The following is an 18,471-nucleotide window of genomic DNA, read 5'->3' on the forward strand; positions in this document are numbered from 1 at the left end:
AAGAGAACGGTGCCACCCAAAATAAAAAATTATTTTCCAAATAACTTAATTGGATCAGTGCCTAGGTGGCAACGTAACCCGGTTCATTTCCAGTCAACAACTCCGATGGCTTCAGGAGGCAGACAAAAAGTGGCTTGATGATAGCGCTTTCGAAAAAAAAAATTGACAAAATGACAACTTTAAAGAGTTTTATTACATTTTGGCAATAAATTATAAAAGCAATCAATTCACACACAACTTACTGGAGTTTTGTTTCGGAATAGAATGCCAGTTTTTTCTCAGGCAAGAAAAAAAAAACAGACTTCATTTCAACTTCTGCTCAGCATTTTTTCTTTGGTGTGCAAAATACAAAAAACGAGTTTTGTCTTTCTTTAAAATCAAACTAGAAGTCTAAAATACAACTTGACTGACAAGTAGTGAATGTTAATTAGCACCATTTGAAACATTTTCTATAAAGTTCTTTCACACAAATCCCGTCCAGTTAGCGACACTTTGACAGTTAGCATGTTGAAAACACAAAAGGGCAATCCAGCATGCTAGCATGGTAATGGCTAGTCGCTAACAGCGTGGGAGAATCACGATGCAACGACTAAACACGACCTGCAAGCTTCTTGTTTTTAGTCCGAAAATCTAACGGGAGTTTGACCCCCTTTTTGTTTTTACCCTGCTAGCATGATATGTTTCTTTTTTTGGTGTACCTGAAGTGACAACCCGGGTATGTTCACACTGCAGTGTGATGCCCAATTACGATCTGTTTTGTTGTATTCCAGTTGTTGACATAACTAAATTAAAATTGTGGTGTCACATGCACTGATGGTCGTGAAAAATTCAAGGATCGTTGTGTAGCTAGCTCAGCCTTCCAATGTAAGAGAATATAGTCACCGACATCCGGCAATATAACAAATTATGTTCTAATAAAATACTTCTAATGGCAGACTCAGTGCCTACTTTTTATGGCAATGAAGGCAACAATGAAACTATAAATAATAACAGCAAGTCAGAAATGTGTGAACGGTATGTTAACTCAATCTGTTGTGTAGCTACCTTAGCCTTCTACTGTAAGACATTAGCATCACTGTCCTTTGGGAAAATAAAGATTCTCCGATACTTATTTATGGCAATGTAAGTAATAACAGTCGGTTACAAATGTGTGAATGATACTCAAGCAATGTCAACTCGATTTGTTGTGTAGCTACCTTAGCCTTCTACTGTAAGACAATAACATCACTGTCCTTCGGGAAAAATAAAGATTTCCCGGTACTTATTTATGGCTATATAAGTAATAACAGTCGGTTAGAAATGTGTGAATGATACTTAAGCAATGTTAGCTCGATTCGTTGTGTAGCTACCTTAGCCTTCTACTGTAAGACAATAGCATCACTGTTCTTTGGGAAAATAAAGATTCTCCAGTACTTATTTATGGCAATGTAAGTAATAACAGTCGGTTAAAAATGTGTAAATGATACTCAAGCAATGTCAACCCGATTTGTTGTGTAACTAGCTTAGCCTTCCACTATAAGACAATAGCATCACTGTCCGTTGGGAAAATAAAGATTATTTGATACTTATTTATGGCAATGTAAGTAAGAACAGTTTGTTAGAAATGTGTAATTGATACTCAAGCAATGTTAGCTCGATTTGTTGTGTAGCTAGTTTAGCCTTCTACTGTAAGACAATAGCATCACTGTCCTTTGGGAAAATAAAGATTTCCTGGTACTTATTTATGGCAATGAAGGCAACAATGAAACTATAAGTAATAACAGCAAGTCAGAAATGTGTGACCGGTATGTTGACTCGATTTGTTGTGTAGCTTCCTTAGCCTTCTACTGTAAGACAATAGCATTACTGTCCTTTGGGAAAATAAAGATTCTCCGGTACTTATTTATGGCAATGTAAGTAATAACAGTCGGTTAGAAATGTGTGAATGATACTCAAGCAATGTTAGCTCGATTTGTTGTGTAGCTACCTTAGCCTTCCACTGTAAGACAATAGCATCACTGTCCGTTGGGAAAATAAAGATTATTTGATACTTATTTATGGCAATGTAAGTAAGAACAGTTTGTTAGAAATGTGTAATTGATACTCAAGCAATGTTAGCTCGATTTGTTGTGTAGCTAGTTTAGCCTTCTACTGTAAGACAATAGCATCACTGTCCTTCGGGAAAATAAAGATTTCCTGGTACTTATTTATGGCAATGAAGGCAACAATGAAACTATAAGTAATAACAGCAAGTCAGAAATGTGTGACCGGTATGTTGACTCGATTTGTTGTGTAGCTTCCTTAGCCTTCTACTGTAAGACATTAGCATCACTGTCCTTTGGGAAAATTAAGGTTCTCCGGTACTTATTTATGGCAATGTAAGTAATAACTCGGTTAGAAATGTGTAAATGATACTCAAGCAATGTCAACTCGATTCGTTGTGTAGCTACCTTAGCCTTCTACTGTAAGACAATAGCATCACTGTCCTTCGGGAAAATAAAGATTTCCTAGTACTTATTTATGGCAATGTAAGAAATAACAGTCGGTTAGAAATGTGTGAATGATACTTAAGCAATGTTAGCTCGATTCGTTGTGTAGCTACCTGAGCCTTCTACTGTAAGACAATAGCATCACTGTTCTTTGGGAAAATAAAGATTTCCCGGTACTTATTTATGGCAATGTAAACAATAACAGTCGGTTAGAAATGTGTAAATGATACTCAAGCAATGTCAGCTCGATTTGTTGTGTAGCTACCTTAGCCTTCTACTGTAAGACAATAGCATCACTGTCCTTCGGGAAAATAAAGATTTCCTAGTACTTATTTATTGCAATGTAAGAAATAACAGTCGGTTAGAAATGTGTGAATGATACTTAAGCAATGTTAGCTCGATTCGTTGTGTAGCTACCTTAGCCTTCTACTGTAAGACAATAGCATCACTGTCCTTTGGGAAAATAAAGATTTCCTGGGAGATATATTTATGGCAATGTAAGTAAGAACATTAAATTAGAAATGTGTGAATGATACTTAAGCAATGTCAGCTCGATTCGTTGTGTAGCTACCTTAGCCTTCTACTGTAAGACATTAGCATCACTATCCTTTGGGAAAATAAAGATTCTCCAGTACTTATTTATGGCAATGTAAGTAATAACAGTCGGTTAGAAATGTGTGAATGATACTCAAGCAACGTCAGCTCGATTCGTTGTGTAGCTACCTTAGCCTTCTACTGTAAGACAATAGCATCACTGTCCTTCGGGAAAATAAAGATTCTCCAGTACTTATTTATGGCAATGTAAGTAATAACAGTCGGTTAGAAATGTGTAAATGATACTCAAGCAATGTCAGCTCGATTCGTTGTGTAGCTACCTTAGCCTTCTACTGTAAGACAATAGCATCACTGTCCTTCGGGAAAATAAAGATTTCCTAGTACTTATTTATGGCAATGTAAGAAATAACAGTCGGTTAGAAATGTGTGAATGATACTTAAGCAATGTTAGCTCGATTCGTTGTGTAGCTACCTGAGCCTTCTACTGTAAGACAATAGCATCACTGTTCTTTGGGAAAATAAAGATTTCCCGGTACTTATTTATGGCAATGTAAACAATAACAGTCGGTTAGAAATGTGTAAATGATACTCAAGCAATGTCAGCTCGATTTGTTGTGTAGCTACCTTAGCCTTCTACTGTAAGACAATAGCATCACTGTCCTTCGGGAAAATAAAGATTTCCTAGTACTTATTTATTGCAATGTAAGAAATAACAGTCGGTTAGAAATGTGTGAATGATACTTAAGCAATGTTAGCTCGATTCGTTGTGTAGCTACCTTAGCCTTCTACTGTAAGACAATAGCATCACTGTCCTTTGGGAAAATAAAGATTTCCTGGGAGATATATTTATGGCAATGTAAGTAATAACATTAAATTAGAAATGTGTGAATGATACTTAAGCAATGTCAGCTCGATTCGTTGTGTAGCTACCTTAGCCTTCTACTGTAAGACAATAGCATCACTGTCCTTCGGGAAAATAAAGATTCTCCAGTACTTATTTATGGCAATGTAAGTAATAACAGTCGGTTAGAAATGTGTGAATGATACTTAAGCAATGTCAAACCGATTTGTTGTGTAGCTACCTTAGCCTTCTACTGTAAGACAATACCATCACTGTCCTTCGGGAAGATAACGATTTCCCGGTACTTATTTACGGCAATGTAAGCAATAACAGTCGGTTAGAAATGTGTAAATGATACTCAAGCAATGTCGGCTCGATTCGTTGTGTAGCTACCTTAGCCTTCTACTGTAGGACAATAGCATCACTGTCCTTTGGGAAAATAAAGATTTCCGGGTACTTATTTATGGCAATGTAAGTAAAAACAGTCGGTTAGAAATATGTGAATGATACTCAAGCAATGTCAACTCGATTCGTTGTGTAGCTACCTTAGCCTTCTACTGTAAGACAATAGCATCACTGTCCGTTGGGAAAATAAAGATTATTTGATACTTATTTATGGCAATGTAAGTAAGAACAGTTTGTTAGAAATGTGTAATTGATACTCAAGCAATGTTAGCTCGATTTGTTGTGTAGCTAGTTTAGCCTTCTACTGTAAGACAATAGCATCACTGTCCTTCGGGAAAATAAAGATTTCCTGGTACTTATTTACGGCAATTTAAGCAATAACAGTCAGTTAGAAATGTGTGAATGATACTTAAGCAATGTCAACTCGATTTCTTGTGTAGCTAGCTTAGCCTTCTACTGTAAGACAATAGCATCACTGTTCTTTGGGAAAATAAAGATTTCCCGGTACTTATTTATGGCAATGTAAACAATAACAGTCGGTTAGAAATGTGTGAATGATACTCAAGCAATGTCAACTCGATTTCTTGTGTGGCTACCTTAGCCTTCTACTGTAAGACATTAGCATCACTGTCCTTCAGGAAAATAAAGATTTCCTGGTACTTATTTATGGCAATGTAAGTAATAACTCGGTTAGAAATGTGTAAGTGATACTCAAGCAATGTCAACCCGATTCGTTGTGTAGCTACCTTAGCCTTCTACTGTAAGACAATAGCATCACTGTCCTTTGGGAAAATAAAGATTTCCCGGTACTTATTTACGGCAATTTAAGCAATAACAGTCAGTTAGAAATGTGTGAATGATACTTAAGCAATGTCAACTCGATTTCTTGTGTAGCTACCTTAGCCTTCTACTGTAAGACATTAGCATCACTGTCCTTCGGGAAAATAAAGATTTCCTGGTACTTATTTATGGCAATGTAAGTAATAACAGTCGGTTAGAAATGATACTCAAGCAATGTCAACTCGATTTCTTGTGTAGCTAGCTTAGCCTTCTACTGTAAGACATTAGCATCACTGTCCTTTGGGAAGATTAAGATTCTCCAGTACTTATTTATGGCAATGTAAGTAATAACAGTCGGTTAGAAATGTGTAAACGATACTCAAGCAATGTCAACCCGATTTGTTGTGTAGCTACCTTAGCCTTTCAATAAAGAATGATTTTCCAAAGAACTACTTTTGATTGGTTGATTTCAAGGAGTCTGTGAAACCAGACTCAATATTTATCATTCCATATAAGTATTTAATTTGTACACTTAAACCTTCCGATATTTCAGTCCCTTCTAAAACATCGTCTTTTCACCACTGATTTTTCTGATTCTTTGTCCACCATTTCTTTTAAGTTTTGGCTAAGGATCTTGGCGTTTGTCACCTTTTCGTGGCGTAGAGGTCATTTAAAAGCCACCTGAACATCCAGACTGCAGTCACATCAAACACATATATGATTCAGATCCACAAAAAGGCCTGGGTCGGATTTAAAAAAATAAAATAAAATGAAAGTTACTGTTTACATTGACTTCAAGAAATCCGATCCATGTCAAATTTGGGCAAAAAACAAACAAACTAAACCCCGGAATTGAGCTGCAGTGTGAACACGGCCTAACGTGTCCTTTTTCCAGCCAACACTCTGTTTGACAGAGACTGACTTGATGTCCTTATTCGTCTTTTTAAAGCAATCGCTTTAAAAAATTATAATCAACAAAAAAATTTAACAACAAAGGGTTAAAACAATCCGCGAACCGTTCGATTATTACATTTGAAACCAACACAAACAACACCACCTGCTTTGTTCATATTTCTGGTCTTTTTTTTCCTTAAAACAAAACAAACAAAAAAAATCCATGTCTTTTTGCTTATTATACAAGTATTGAATAAATCAAATTTAGTTTTTTAATTCAATCTCTGATTCGGCCAATTTACCCCAATCTAGCTTGGATGTGCAGATAAACAAACATAAAAGAAGACTCTACAACAATTTTAAACTGAATTAAAGCTGCAAGCAGCGATGGACGGTTTTGCTTTGGCTGCTGCCCCCGCGACCCAAGCCCAGATAAGCGGTAGAAGATGGATGGATTATTACACAGAGAAAAAGTTGTATACACATGTGTTATACATCAGTCTCATAGTACTAACAGTTGTAAAGTGGTTTGGACATTTTATAAGGACGCCTTTTTGAGACTCTAATGCATGGTGAATGTAATGCAGTTGTTGAATAGCAAACTTCCTGTTGATTTTAGCTGGGGGCGGTCAGTGTATGAAATATAGGTCTCAGTGAGACCTACATTGAGGTTTTTGTTTCATGTGTGTATGGCAGTTTTGTCTGAGTAGAAAGCCGCCATTTTGTGACAACAGCAAAAGCGCAATGGTCCTTTGCGGGCTCATAAAATCCAAACCGGGGTAGTAATTAAAACGCTTTAACTTTTAATCAGAAGGGTTTAATCTCTCTTCTGTGCTTATTTGAAGCTGAAACGACAAACGGCCTCAGAGGAGATAATGTTTGGGAAAAAAAGCAACATTTTTTAGCCAACTTTTGTATTGAAGTGGGAATAGCAAACTTCCTGTTGATTTTAGCTGGGGGCGGTCAGTGTATGAAATATAGGTCTCAGTGAGACCTACATTGAGGTTTTTGTTTCATGTGTGTATGACAGTTTGTCTGAGTAGAAAGCCGCCATTTTGTGACAACAGCTGCAGTGCAATGGTTCTTTGCGGGCTCATGAAATCCAAACCAGGGTAGTAATTAAAACTCTTTAACTTTTAATCAGAAGGGTTCAATCTCTCTTCTGTGATTATTTGAAGCCGAAACGACAAACGGCCTCAGAGGAGATAATGTTTGGAAAAAAAGCAACATTTTTTAGCCAACTTTTGTATTGAAGTGGGAATAGCAAACTTCCTGTTGATTTTAGCTGGGGGCGGTCAGTGTATGAAATATAGGTCTCAGTGAGACCTACATTGAGGTTTTTGTTTCATGTGTGTATGACAGTTTTGTCTGAGTAGAAAGCCGCCATTTTGTGACAACAGCAGCAGCGCAATGGTTCTTTGCGGGCTCATAAAATCCAAACCAATTATTGTATTTTCCAGGCTGTAAAGCGCACCGAAATTTTAGTATAAATAAATATTTCTACATAAATGTATTGGTTGTAGATACAGAAAGATTTTGTAAATATTTATTTCCGCCCCAAATTGTTTCCAAACAGTTAAAGTAGCAATGATTGTCACACACAAACTAACTGTGACGAAATTATTCTCTGCATTTAACCCATCACCCTTGAACACGCCCCTGGGAGGTGAAGGGAGCAGTGAGCAGCAGCTGTGGCCGCGCCCGGGAATAATTTTTTTAGTGATATAACCCCCAATTCCAACCCCGAATTCCAAGCAGGGAGCAAATGGCTCTTATTTTTATAGTCTTTGGTATGAGTGTTTGTAACAGGGCAGTAAAACGGCTGATCAAACAAAACAGAAGCCATGGTCTTGGAGCCTCTAGCTGCGCAAGCTGGCTCTCTAATCAGATAAATAAACTCCATAACTCCACGGTGGCATTTTGGTGAATTTACAAAACTGAAACAATACAACAAGAAAGGCTCGTAAACATGTTAGCATATTTGCTAACGATGCTAACTTGAGCTCATACAAATATGCATGGAGACACTCCTACAGACGTCACACGTGGGACGGTTTAGGAAGTGAGAATTGTTTTAGTTGTATTGGAAAACTTACAATGGTTGTTTGGAGTGACGTTATTGATGGTTGCACTTCCGGCTCAAGGACCAGAACAGGAAGTTAATTTTCAAGCTCGTCCTAAAAACAATAAGACACCTTTTCAGTGTTTTTATGAAAACTATGTGTTGGATACAAAACATTATGGCCGTTTGCAAAGATCCATCCATGGATTAGCCGCAGGGTTCAAAGCGTGGGTGCAAAGTAGCTGCTTACAGTCCGGAAAATACGATTAACCAGAATCTCTTCTCCTCCTTGCGTTCAGTCCTAGATAGTAAATTTTTTTTTTTAATTTGCTATTTTGGGTTTACCTGGATGTGGTTTTACCTGGACTTGTGCTTGTAGGTAAACAAACGTAGACCAGGACTAAGTTGACGTTACTCAGGATCTCTTCTTTTTCTGTCCGAACCACAACAATCTTTGAAGATGTGGACTTACGATTACTTCTTACTTATGGTTGGGTCTCTATTTATATAGCGCTGTGCTTTACCTGGAGCGATACCCCAAAAGCGCTTTACTTTATAGAGTAGGAAGAGGGTTCACATGGCCCCGTTTTGCAGAGTTTACCTGACACATGAAATGTGACAAATTCTGCGTTGGCCATTATTTTAATATCTTAAAATCGGTCTGGTGGCAATTCCACCTTTGACCAGTTGCTATGCAGAGTGGCGCTTTCCATAATTTTCAGCAAACTGCGAGATGCGCCCTGGACCCGGGGACCATAGGAACCCCTTCCCTACTGCACATGGAGCTGCTCAGGATAGTTTTTGGTATACAAGATGACCGCCCAAAACTGTACCGATAAGAAGCCAATCAAACCAATCAGGTCCTCGCAAATCCCGTGGAGACCTAATAAGGTCATGCGGGTCGTCATCCGGTTTTTTGTGTTGGTTGCAAAATGAACAAATGAGACACGAATTGAAGGCGGGTCCAAAGTTCTAGGGGTCGATGAAGGACACGGCGATGTAGCGCGTGCCGTTGGTGGTTGGTAGACCTTCGTGGAGGTGGGTCAGTCGCCCGGGGTGCATGAAGCTCCAGCCTTTCCTGGGCGAGTCTATGGAACAGTTGTACCGGTGGAAACGGCAGCCCCCGCCCTGGAAGTCAGGAATGCACGGTCAGGCGTCGTCAAGCATTGATGAAATGCTCAGTCGTTCAAAAACGAGGACAGGTGTAAAGGATATCACCACATGGGCTCAGGAAGACTTCAGAAACCCACCTTCAGTAACTACAGTCGGTCGCTACATCTGTAAGTGCAAGTTAAAACTCTACGATGCAAAGCCACAGCCGTTTATCAACAACACCCAGAGACGCCTTTGGCTTCGCTGGGCCCGAGCTCGTCTAAAATGGACTGATACAAAAGTGAAAAAGTCTTCTGTGGTCTGACGAGTCCACAGGCATCATCAAGCAGTGATGAAATGCCGAGTCGTCCACAAACAAGGACTGGGCGAGGGTCCCCACTTTGTCAGAAAATGCCTGAGCAAATTGTTTAAGAACAACATTTCTCAACCAGCTATTGCAAGGAATTTAGGGATTTCACCATCAACCCTCCGTAATATCATCAAGAGTTTCGGAGAATCTGGAGAAATCACTGCATGTAAGCCATGATATCGCAGACCTTGGATCCCTGCATCAAAAAGCCACATTAGTGTGTAAAGGATATCACCACATGGGCTCAGGAAGACTTCAGAAAACTACTGTCATTATCCAAAGTCCGTCACTACATCTGTAAGTACAAGTTAAAACTCTACTATGCAATGTCACAGCCATTTATCAACAACACCCAGGAAAGCCGCAGTTTTTGCTGGGCCCGAGCTTGTCTAAAATGGACTGATGAAAAAGTGGAAAAGTCTTCTGTGGTCTGAGGAGTCCACAGGCATCGTCAAGCATTGATGAAATGCTCAGTCGTCCACAAACAAGGACGTGGCGAGGGGTCCTCACTTTGTCAGCAAATGCCTGAGCAAATTGTTTAAGAACGACATTTCTCAAGTGGCTATTGCAAGGAATTTAGGGATTTCACCATCCACCCTCTGTAATATCAAGAGTTTCGGAGAATCTGGAGAAATCACTGCATGTAAACCATGATATCGCAGACTTTGGATCCCTGCATCAAAAAGCCACATTGGTGTGTAAAGGATATCACCACATGGGCTCAGGAACACTTCAAAAAACTACTGTCATTATCTAAAGTCTGTCACTACATCTGTAAGTACAAGTTAAAACTCTACTATGCAATGTCACAGCCATTTATCAACAACACCCAGAAATGCCATTGGCTTCGCTGGGACCGAGCTTGTCTAAAATGGACTGATACAAAAGTGGAAAAGTCTTCTGTGGTCTGAGGAGTCCACAGGCATCGTCAAGCATTGATGAAATGCTCAGTCGTCCACAAACAAGGACGTGGCGAGGGGTCCTCACTTTGTCAGCAAATGCCTGAGCAAATTGTTTAAGAACAACATTTCTCAACAAGCTATTGCTAGGAATTTAGGGATTTCAACATCTACGCTCCGTAATATCATCATAGGGTTCAGAGAATCTAGAGAAATCCCTGCATGTAAACCATGATATCGCAGACCTTGGATCCCTGCATCAAAAAGCCACATTAGTGTGTAAAGGATATCACCACATGGGCTCAGGAACACTTCAGAAAACTACTGTAACTATCTAAAGTATGTCACTACATCTGTAAGTACAAGTTAAAACTCTACTATGCAATGCCACAGCCATTTATCAACAACACCCAGGAAAGCCACAGTTTTTGCTGGGCCCGAGCTTGTCTAAAATGGACTGATGCAAAAGTGGAAAAGTCTTCTGTGGTCTGAGGAGTCCACAGGCATCGTCAAGCAGTGATGAAATGCCGAGTCGTCCACAAACAAGGACGGGGCGAGGGTCCCCACTTTGTCAGCAAATGCCTGAGCAAATTGTTTAAGAACAACATTTCTCAACCGGCTATTGCAAGGAATTTAGGGATTTCACCATCCACGCTCTGTAATATCAAGATTTTCGGAGAATCTGGAGAAATCAATGCATGTAAGCCACAATATTGCAGACCTTGGATCCCTGCATCAAAAAGCCACATTAGTGTGTAAAGGATATCACCACATGGGCTCAGGAAGACTTCAGAAAACTACTGTCATTATCCAAAGTCTGTCACTACATCTTTAAGCACAAGTAAAAACTCTACTATGCAATGCCACAGCCATTTATCAACAACACCCAGGAAAGCCGTCGGCTTTGCTGGGCCCGAGCTCGTCTAAAATGGACTGATACAAAAGTGGAAAAGTCTTCTGTGGTCTGACGAGTCCACAGGCATCGTCAAGCATTGATGAAATGCTCAGTCGTCCACAAACAAGGACGGGGCGAGGGTCCCCACTTTGTCAGCAAACGCCTGAGCAAATTGTTAATGAACAACATTTCTCAAGCGGCTGTTGCAAGGAATTTAGGGATTTCACCATCAACCCTCCGTAATATCATCAAGAGTTTCAGAGAATCTAGAGAAATCACTGCATGTAAACCATGATATCGCAGACCTTGGATCCCTGCATCAAAAAGCCACATTCGTGTGTAAAGGATATCACCACATGGGCTCAGGAACACTTCAGAAAACTACTGTAACTATCTAAAGTCTGTCACTACATCTGTAAGTACAAGTTAAAACTCTACTATGCAATGTCACAGCCATTTATCAACAACACCCAGAAATGCAATTGGCTTCGCTGGGACCGAGCTTGTCTAAAATGGACTGATGCAAAAGTGGAAAAGTCCACTTTACCATTTTACCAAGAAGACAACTTCACTAGTTTTGTATCTGGTTGTACCTGAAAGTCTGTGTCTTTGTTGTTGAGCGCCACGTTGATGGTGAAGGTGGAGGAGTCGTGGTGAGGTCTGAGGTAGGACTGCCTCCCAGGTGTGTACTTCACCACGAAGTTCATGACGGCGTAACCCTGGCCGAGGGACCGCAGGACGTCAGTCAGTCAGGTGAGCCGCGGCGTGGCCACACGCCCGCACTCACCTTGGTGTAGTAGCCGGAGAAGACTTTGAGGGTGACGGGCGCGATGAACTCTCGGATGAAGTGAAGCCACTCCTTGTCGAAGCCGATTTGCTTCATGTGGATGTCGTCTGTGGGCACCGTCTCGTAGCCGCCCGTTATCCGCTTGTCCTGGGGGAGAAGGCGTGTTGTGTTCAGGTACACGCTGTGTTGTGTTCAAGTACACGCTGTGTTATGTACATGGTGTGTTGTGTTCAAGTACACAGTGTGTTGTGTTCAAGTACACCTGTGTTATGTACATGGTGTGTTGTGTTCAAGTACACAGTGTGTTGTGTTCAAGTACACCTGTGTTATGTACATGGTGTGTTGTGTTCAAGTACACAGTGTGTTGTGTTCAAGTACACCTGTGTTATGTACATGGTGTGTTGTGTTCAAGTACACAGTGTGTTGTGTTCAAGTACACCTGTGTTATGTACATGGTGTGTTGTGTTCAAGTACACGCCGTGTTCATGCACACGGTGTGTTGTGCACATGGTGTGCTGTGTTCAAGTACACAGTGTGTTGTGTTCATATACATGGTGTGTGGTGTTCAAGTACACAGTGGGTTGTGTTCAAGTACACGCTGTGTTATGTACATGGTGTGTTGTGTTCAAGTACACAGTGGGTTGTGTTCAAGTACACGCTGTGTTATGTACATGGTGTGTTGTGTTCAAGTACACAGTGTGTTGTGTTCATGTATACGCTGTGTTATGTACACGGTGTGTTGTGTTCATGTACACGCTGTGTTATGTACATGGTGTGTTGTGTTCAAGTACAATCCTGCAAGTCCCTCCTCAGATGCTGCTAAGCATGTGCTAAATGTGGACGCGGAACAGTTTCAGTCTTGATAAAGAACACTGCGTGTGCTGAGGTGTTATTTGGTAATGTGGGCGTTGTGATAATCCACATTTCACTTTACTGCCACATTTTTAATTGGACTACCACTTCATTTTATTTGGTTCACCATGTAGTTTTATTAGTGCCCGCCACATAATTTTATATTGGCCTGCCAAATAATTTTATAGTGGCCTGCCAAATCATTTCATTTGGTCCGCCATATATTATTGGTGCCCGCCACATAATTTAATAGTGGCCCGCCACATGTTATTTGATTAACAATATAATTTTATTGGTGCCCGCCACGTAATTTTATTGTGGCCCCTCCACATGTTATTTGGTTAACAATATAATTTTATTGGTGCCTGCCACATAATTTTATTGTGGCCCGCCACATGTTATTTGGTTAACAATATAATTTTATTGGTGCCCGCCACATAATTTTATTGTGGCCTGCAATATAATATTATTAGTGCCCGCCACGTAATTGTATAATGGCCTGCCACATGATTTTATTTGGTCCGCCATATATTATTGGTGCCCGCCACATAATTTTATATTTGCCCGCCACATGTTATTTGATTAACAATATAATTTTATTGGTGCCCGCCACAAAATTATTGTGACCTGCAACATAATTTTATTGGTGCCCACCACAAATTGTATTGTGGCTTGCAATATAATATTATTAGTGCCCGCCACATAATTTATGATGGCCTGCCACATGATTTTATTTGGTCCGCCATATATTATTGGTGCCCGCGACATAATTTTTATTGTGGCCCGCCACATATTATTTTGTTAACAATATAATTTTATTGGTGCCCACCACAAAATGTATAATGGCCTGCAATATAATATTATTAGTGCCCGCCACATAATTGTATAGTGGCCTGCCAGATAATTTTATTTGGTCCACCATATAATAATATTGGTGCCCGCCACTTAAATTTATATTGGCCTGCCACTTCATTTTATTTTGTTCACCATATAATGTAATTGGTGCCCGCCAAATAATTTTACTGTGGCCTGCCAAATCATTTTATTTGGTTCACCATATAATTGTATGGTGCCCGCCACATAATTTTAGTTTGGCCTGCAAAATCATTTGGTTCACCATGTAATTTTATTGGTGCACGCCACTTCAATTTAGTGTGAACCACAACTTCATTTTAAAAATGGCCTGTCTCCTCATTTTAATGTCATATAATTCAAAGTTGGCCCGCCACTTCATTTTAAGTCTGGCCTGCCACATCATTTGAATGTAACACATCCCATAATTTGGAGGTGGCATGCCACATAAGTGAAATGGGGCCTGCCACATCATTTTAACGTGCATCCCAACTTTATTTTATTTGGTCTACCATATAATTTTGTTGGTGCCCACCAAATAATTTTATTGTGGCCCGTCCTGTAATTAAACTGTGGCCTGCCATTTAAAATTATTAGTGCCTGCCACATAATTTTATTTGGTCCGTCATATAATACCATTGATGCCCGCCACATAATTTTATTGTGATCTGCCACAACCTTTTATTGGTTCACCATATAACTTTATTGGTGTCCGCGACCTTATTTAATGGTGGCCTACCACATAGTTTTAGTTGGTCCGCCATATAATATTATTGATGTCTGCCACATCATTTTATTTGGTCCACCATATAATTTTATTGATCCTGCCACGTCATGTTATCTTGGCCTGCCATTAAATTATTGTGGCCTGCCACATCGTTTTTATCTTGGCCCGCGATGTCATTTTGTCGTATTTTGTCGTGGTCTGCCACATCATTTGAATGTGAAAAATCCCATAACTTGGAGGTGGCCTGCCACATCATTTTAAAATGCATCGCCACTTTATTTTATTCGGTCTGCCAAGTTATTTTGTCGGCACCCACCACATCATTTTATTGTGGCCCATCCGTTGTTAAAAGTTGGCCTGCCATATAATTTTGTTTGGTTTGTCACATCATTTAATGTGCCCCGCCACATCATTTTGATGCCCGCCACATAATTTTATTTAGTTAGCCATTTAATTTTATTGGTGCTTGAAACTTCATTTTGTTGTGGCCTGCCACTTCATTTAAATGTGACACATCCCATAATTTGGAGGTGGCATGCCACATAAGTGATATGTGGCCTGCCACATGTTTTAGTGTGGCCCAGTTCATCCAGTTTTGACAGCAAAATGTTATGCACGTGTTCTAGACTTTGAAGTATTTTTGTAATCAATTAATAATGAATAATAATAATAAAGACAACAACATAAGACCAACATGACTACTGTATATAAATGTAAGTGGCCCCCGGTAACAACAGGCATCTTCAAAGTCAGGAGACTGGCAGACAACATGGCACCACTCTGCTAATAATCCTCATGGGTCTCACAATAATCCACATGGGTCTGCTGATAATCCACATGGGTCTGCTGATAATCCACATGGGTCTGTTGATAATCCACATGGGTCTGCTGATAATCCACATGGGTCTGCTGATAATCCACATGGGTCTGCTGATAATCCACATGGGTCTGTTGATAATCCACATGGGTCTGCTGATAATCCACATGGGTCTGCTAATAAAGTTTACAAGACTAAACGCTCCTAATTCCTGACTACTGACTTGTGTCTGCAGTCTGGTTCTGGTCTACTAGCAGCAGGGTGGCAGTTATGGGCGACTGGAACATGAAATAAAGTAAAATGTGAATGTAGAAGTCCTGAAATGATTCCACAATGATCCTTGCTTTTGATTTTTAGATTTATTTGACCAACACTCGTAAAACAAATCTGTACATTTTATGGTTAAAAAAACAACAACAAAAAAACTTGCAGCTTGTTACCAGAATTTTATCATAAAATGTACGGTGATTTTTACAACTTATTATTGTAAATGGGGGAAAAAGGGGTGTGTGTATAAATGTGTGTGTGTGTGTTTGTATGAATGTATATTTGTGTGTATATGTATGTGTGTTATATGTAACAATATGTGTGTTTGTATTAATGTATATATGTGTGTGTATTTAAATATATATTATCCATATCTATGTATATATTATATATATATATATATATATATATATATATATATATATATATATGTATGTATATATATATACATATATATATATATATATATATATATATATATATATATATATATGTATGTATATATATATACATATGTATACACATATATATATATACATATGTATACATATATATACATACATGTATATATACATACATATATGTATATATATACATACATGTATATATACATACATATATATATATGTATATATATGTATATATGTTTATATATATATGTATGTATGTATATATACATGTATGTATGTATGTATGTATGTATGTATATACATACATACATACATGTATGTATGTATGTATGTATATACATACATACATGTATGTATGTATGTATGTATATACATACATACATGTATGTATGTATGTATGTATGTATGTATGTATGTATATACATACATACATGTATGTATGTATGTATGTATGTATATACATACATACATACATACATACATGTATATACATACATACATACATGTATGTATGTATGTATGTATGTATATACATACATACATACATACATACATGTATGTATGTATGTATGTATGTATGTATATACATACATACATACATACATACATGTATGTATGTATGTATGTATATACATACACACATACATACATACATGTATGTATGTATGTATATACATACACACATACATACATACATGTATGTATGTATGTGTGTATGTATATACATACATACATACATGTATGTATGTATATATATGTGTATATATGTATATATATATATATATATATGTATATGTATGTATGTATGTATATACATACATACATACATACATACATGTATGTATGTATGTATATATATACATGCATACATACATGTATGTATGTATATACATACATACATACATGTATGTATGTATATATATGTGTATATATATATATATATATGTATATGTATGTATGTTTTTGTGATAGTCTTTTAAATGTTGACGGACGTACATATGTGGACATTCTAGTACAGTGGTCCCCAACCACCGGGCCGCAGAAGAATTTTTTATTTAAAAAAAATATATATATTTTATTAAATCAACATAAAAAAACACAATATACACTTACAAATAGTGCATCAACCACAAAAAACTCCCTTTTTCATGACAAAAACGTCCCTTTTTCATGACAAAAAAAAAAAAAAAAGGACACCCCCCGGGCCGCGGGACAAATTATTAAGCGTTGACCGGTCCGCGGTTACAAAAAGGTTGGGGACCACTGTTCTAGAATATGTTCTCATCCAGCTTGGTATTCCTTTTGTCTCATGCCCTCCCACTTGCTCTGATGTCTAGAAAATGAATGTTTTCCACAACAAGTGCTTGTGAGAAGTTGGATTAGCTGCTAAACTCTGTGACATCATTACTTGGCCGAAGTCCCTGGGCTGCTTTTGCGATGTCTACCAGACGTTGACCAGAGAACTGACCGAACCCTTTTTTCTGTGCCCGTACGTCATTTCTTCCACCCGGCAATACAAACACCAACTGGGTGGTGTTAAAAACTAAAAAAAACGCCCCCCCCGAATGATTGCTTATTTAGCTTTCTGCAGGCGACACAAACGTGCGAACGTAGACAATGTGAGTGTGTGTGTTGACTACAGAGCTGCAGTGTTGAGGGAGGCTAGGACTCACCTCGTGTTTGCCCCCCGACCACGAGCCATAGTTCTCCATCTCCTCCACCAGCTCGTCACAGGCTCTTTCTGTGAAGACCGGGAACCAAAACACATCTGGGCAAGGCTGCGGGCCAAACACACAAAGATGATGATTATTAGAACAGGACAGGATTGAGTAGACTTTATTTTACCCACAAAAAATCCACTAAAAATAAGGTCCCAAAAAAAAAAATGCATGAAAACAAGAGGGTTTAATCAAAAACATAATTAAAAAACTAGAGCTGATGCAATTTAAGCAACTCCATTTCTACATACAGCTACAAAAGTAAACGACGAAACCATACAAAAAACACAATTTTCCACTCCATAGTCCGCTAGAGTGCTGGCCAGAAAGAGACCCAATAAAACAACGAAGAGAGCTGACTCCATCATAGGCTGCCCACTAGCACAATTAAGCAAGAATCCGTCCAGGGAGACCAAGCTGTCCAAAATGTGCCTGTTAGAATAATTATATAGAACTTATCACACAACTATTATGCTTAAAGGCCGTTGCTCTAGTCCGGGGGTCACCAACGTCGCCCATAAGGACCAGATGAGTCGCCCGCTGGCCTGTTCTAAAAATAGCTCAAATAGCAGCACTTACCAGTGAGCCGCCTCTATTTTTCAAATTGTATTTATTTACTAGCAAGCTGGTCTCGCTTTGCTGGACATTTTTAATTCTAAGAGAGACAAAACTCAAATAGAATTTGAAAATCCAAGAAAATATTTGAAAGACTTGGTCTTGACTTGTTTAAATAAATTCATTTATATTTTTACTTTGCTTTTTATAACTTTCAGAAAGACA

The 18,471-nt window shown here is 38.7% G+C and overlaps 1 protein-coding gene and 1 long non-coding RNA gene across 11 annotated transcripts in view; one reads left to right on the forward strand and one right to left on the reverse strand.

Moving 5' to 3' along the window:
- The window catches only part of LOC133569808 (uncharacterized), a 276,288-nt gene that overhangs the window by 91,164 nt on the left and 166,653 nt on the right, over window positions 1–18,471 (forward strand). The gene's annotated exons all lie outside the window — the stretch shown is intronic.
- The window catches only part of plod2 (procollagen-lysine, 2-oxoglutarate 5-dioxygenase 2), a 125,648-nt gene continuing 107,351 nt past the window's right edge, over window positions 175–18,471 (reverse strand). The window contains exons 17-21 of one of the 10 annotated variants that reach the window (XR_009809740.1): window positions 17,647–17,751; window positions 12,049–12,195; window positions 11,855–11,980; window positions 4,106–9,133; window positions 175–3,953 (exon numbers count right to left, since the gene is read on the reverse strand). Coding sequence is in view for 1 of the 10 variants with exons in the window: in XM_061921246.1 (XP_061777230.1) it covers window positions 8,978–9,133; window positions 11,855–11,980; window positions 12,049–12,195; window positions 17,647–17,751 (534 nt within the window). In the remaining 9 variants the exon portion in view is untranslated. Of the gene's footprint in view, window positions 9,134–11,854; window positions 11,981–12,048; window positions 12,196–17,646; window positions 17,752–18,471 lie in introns of all 10 variants that reach the window. The other 9 variants (XR_009809741.1, XR_009809738.1, XR_009809739.1 and 6 more) reach the window with 9 other exon arrangements.

Source organism: Nerophis ophidion, linkage group LG15, assembly GCF_033978795.1.
Source record: "Nerophis ophidion isolate RoL-2023_Sa linkage group LG15, RoL_Noph_v1.0, whole genome shotgun sequence".
Classification (NCBI taxonomy): domain Eukaryota; kingdom Metazoa; phylum Chordata; class Actinopteri; order Syngnathiformes; family Syngnathidae; genus Nerophis; species Nerophis ophidion.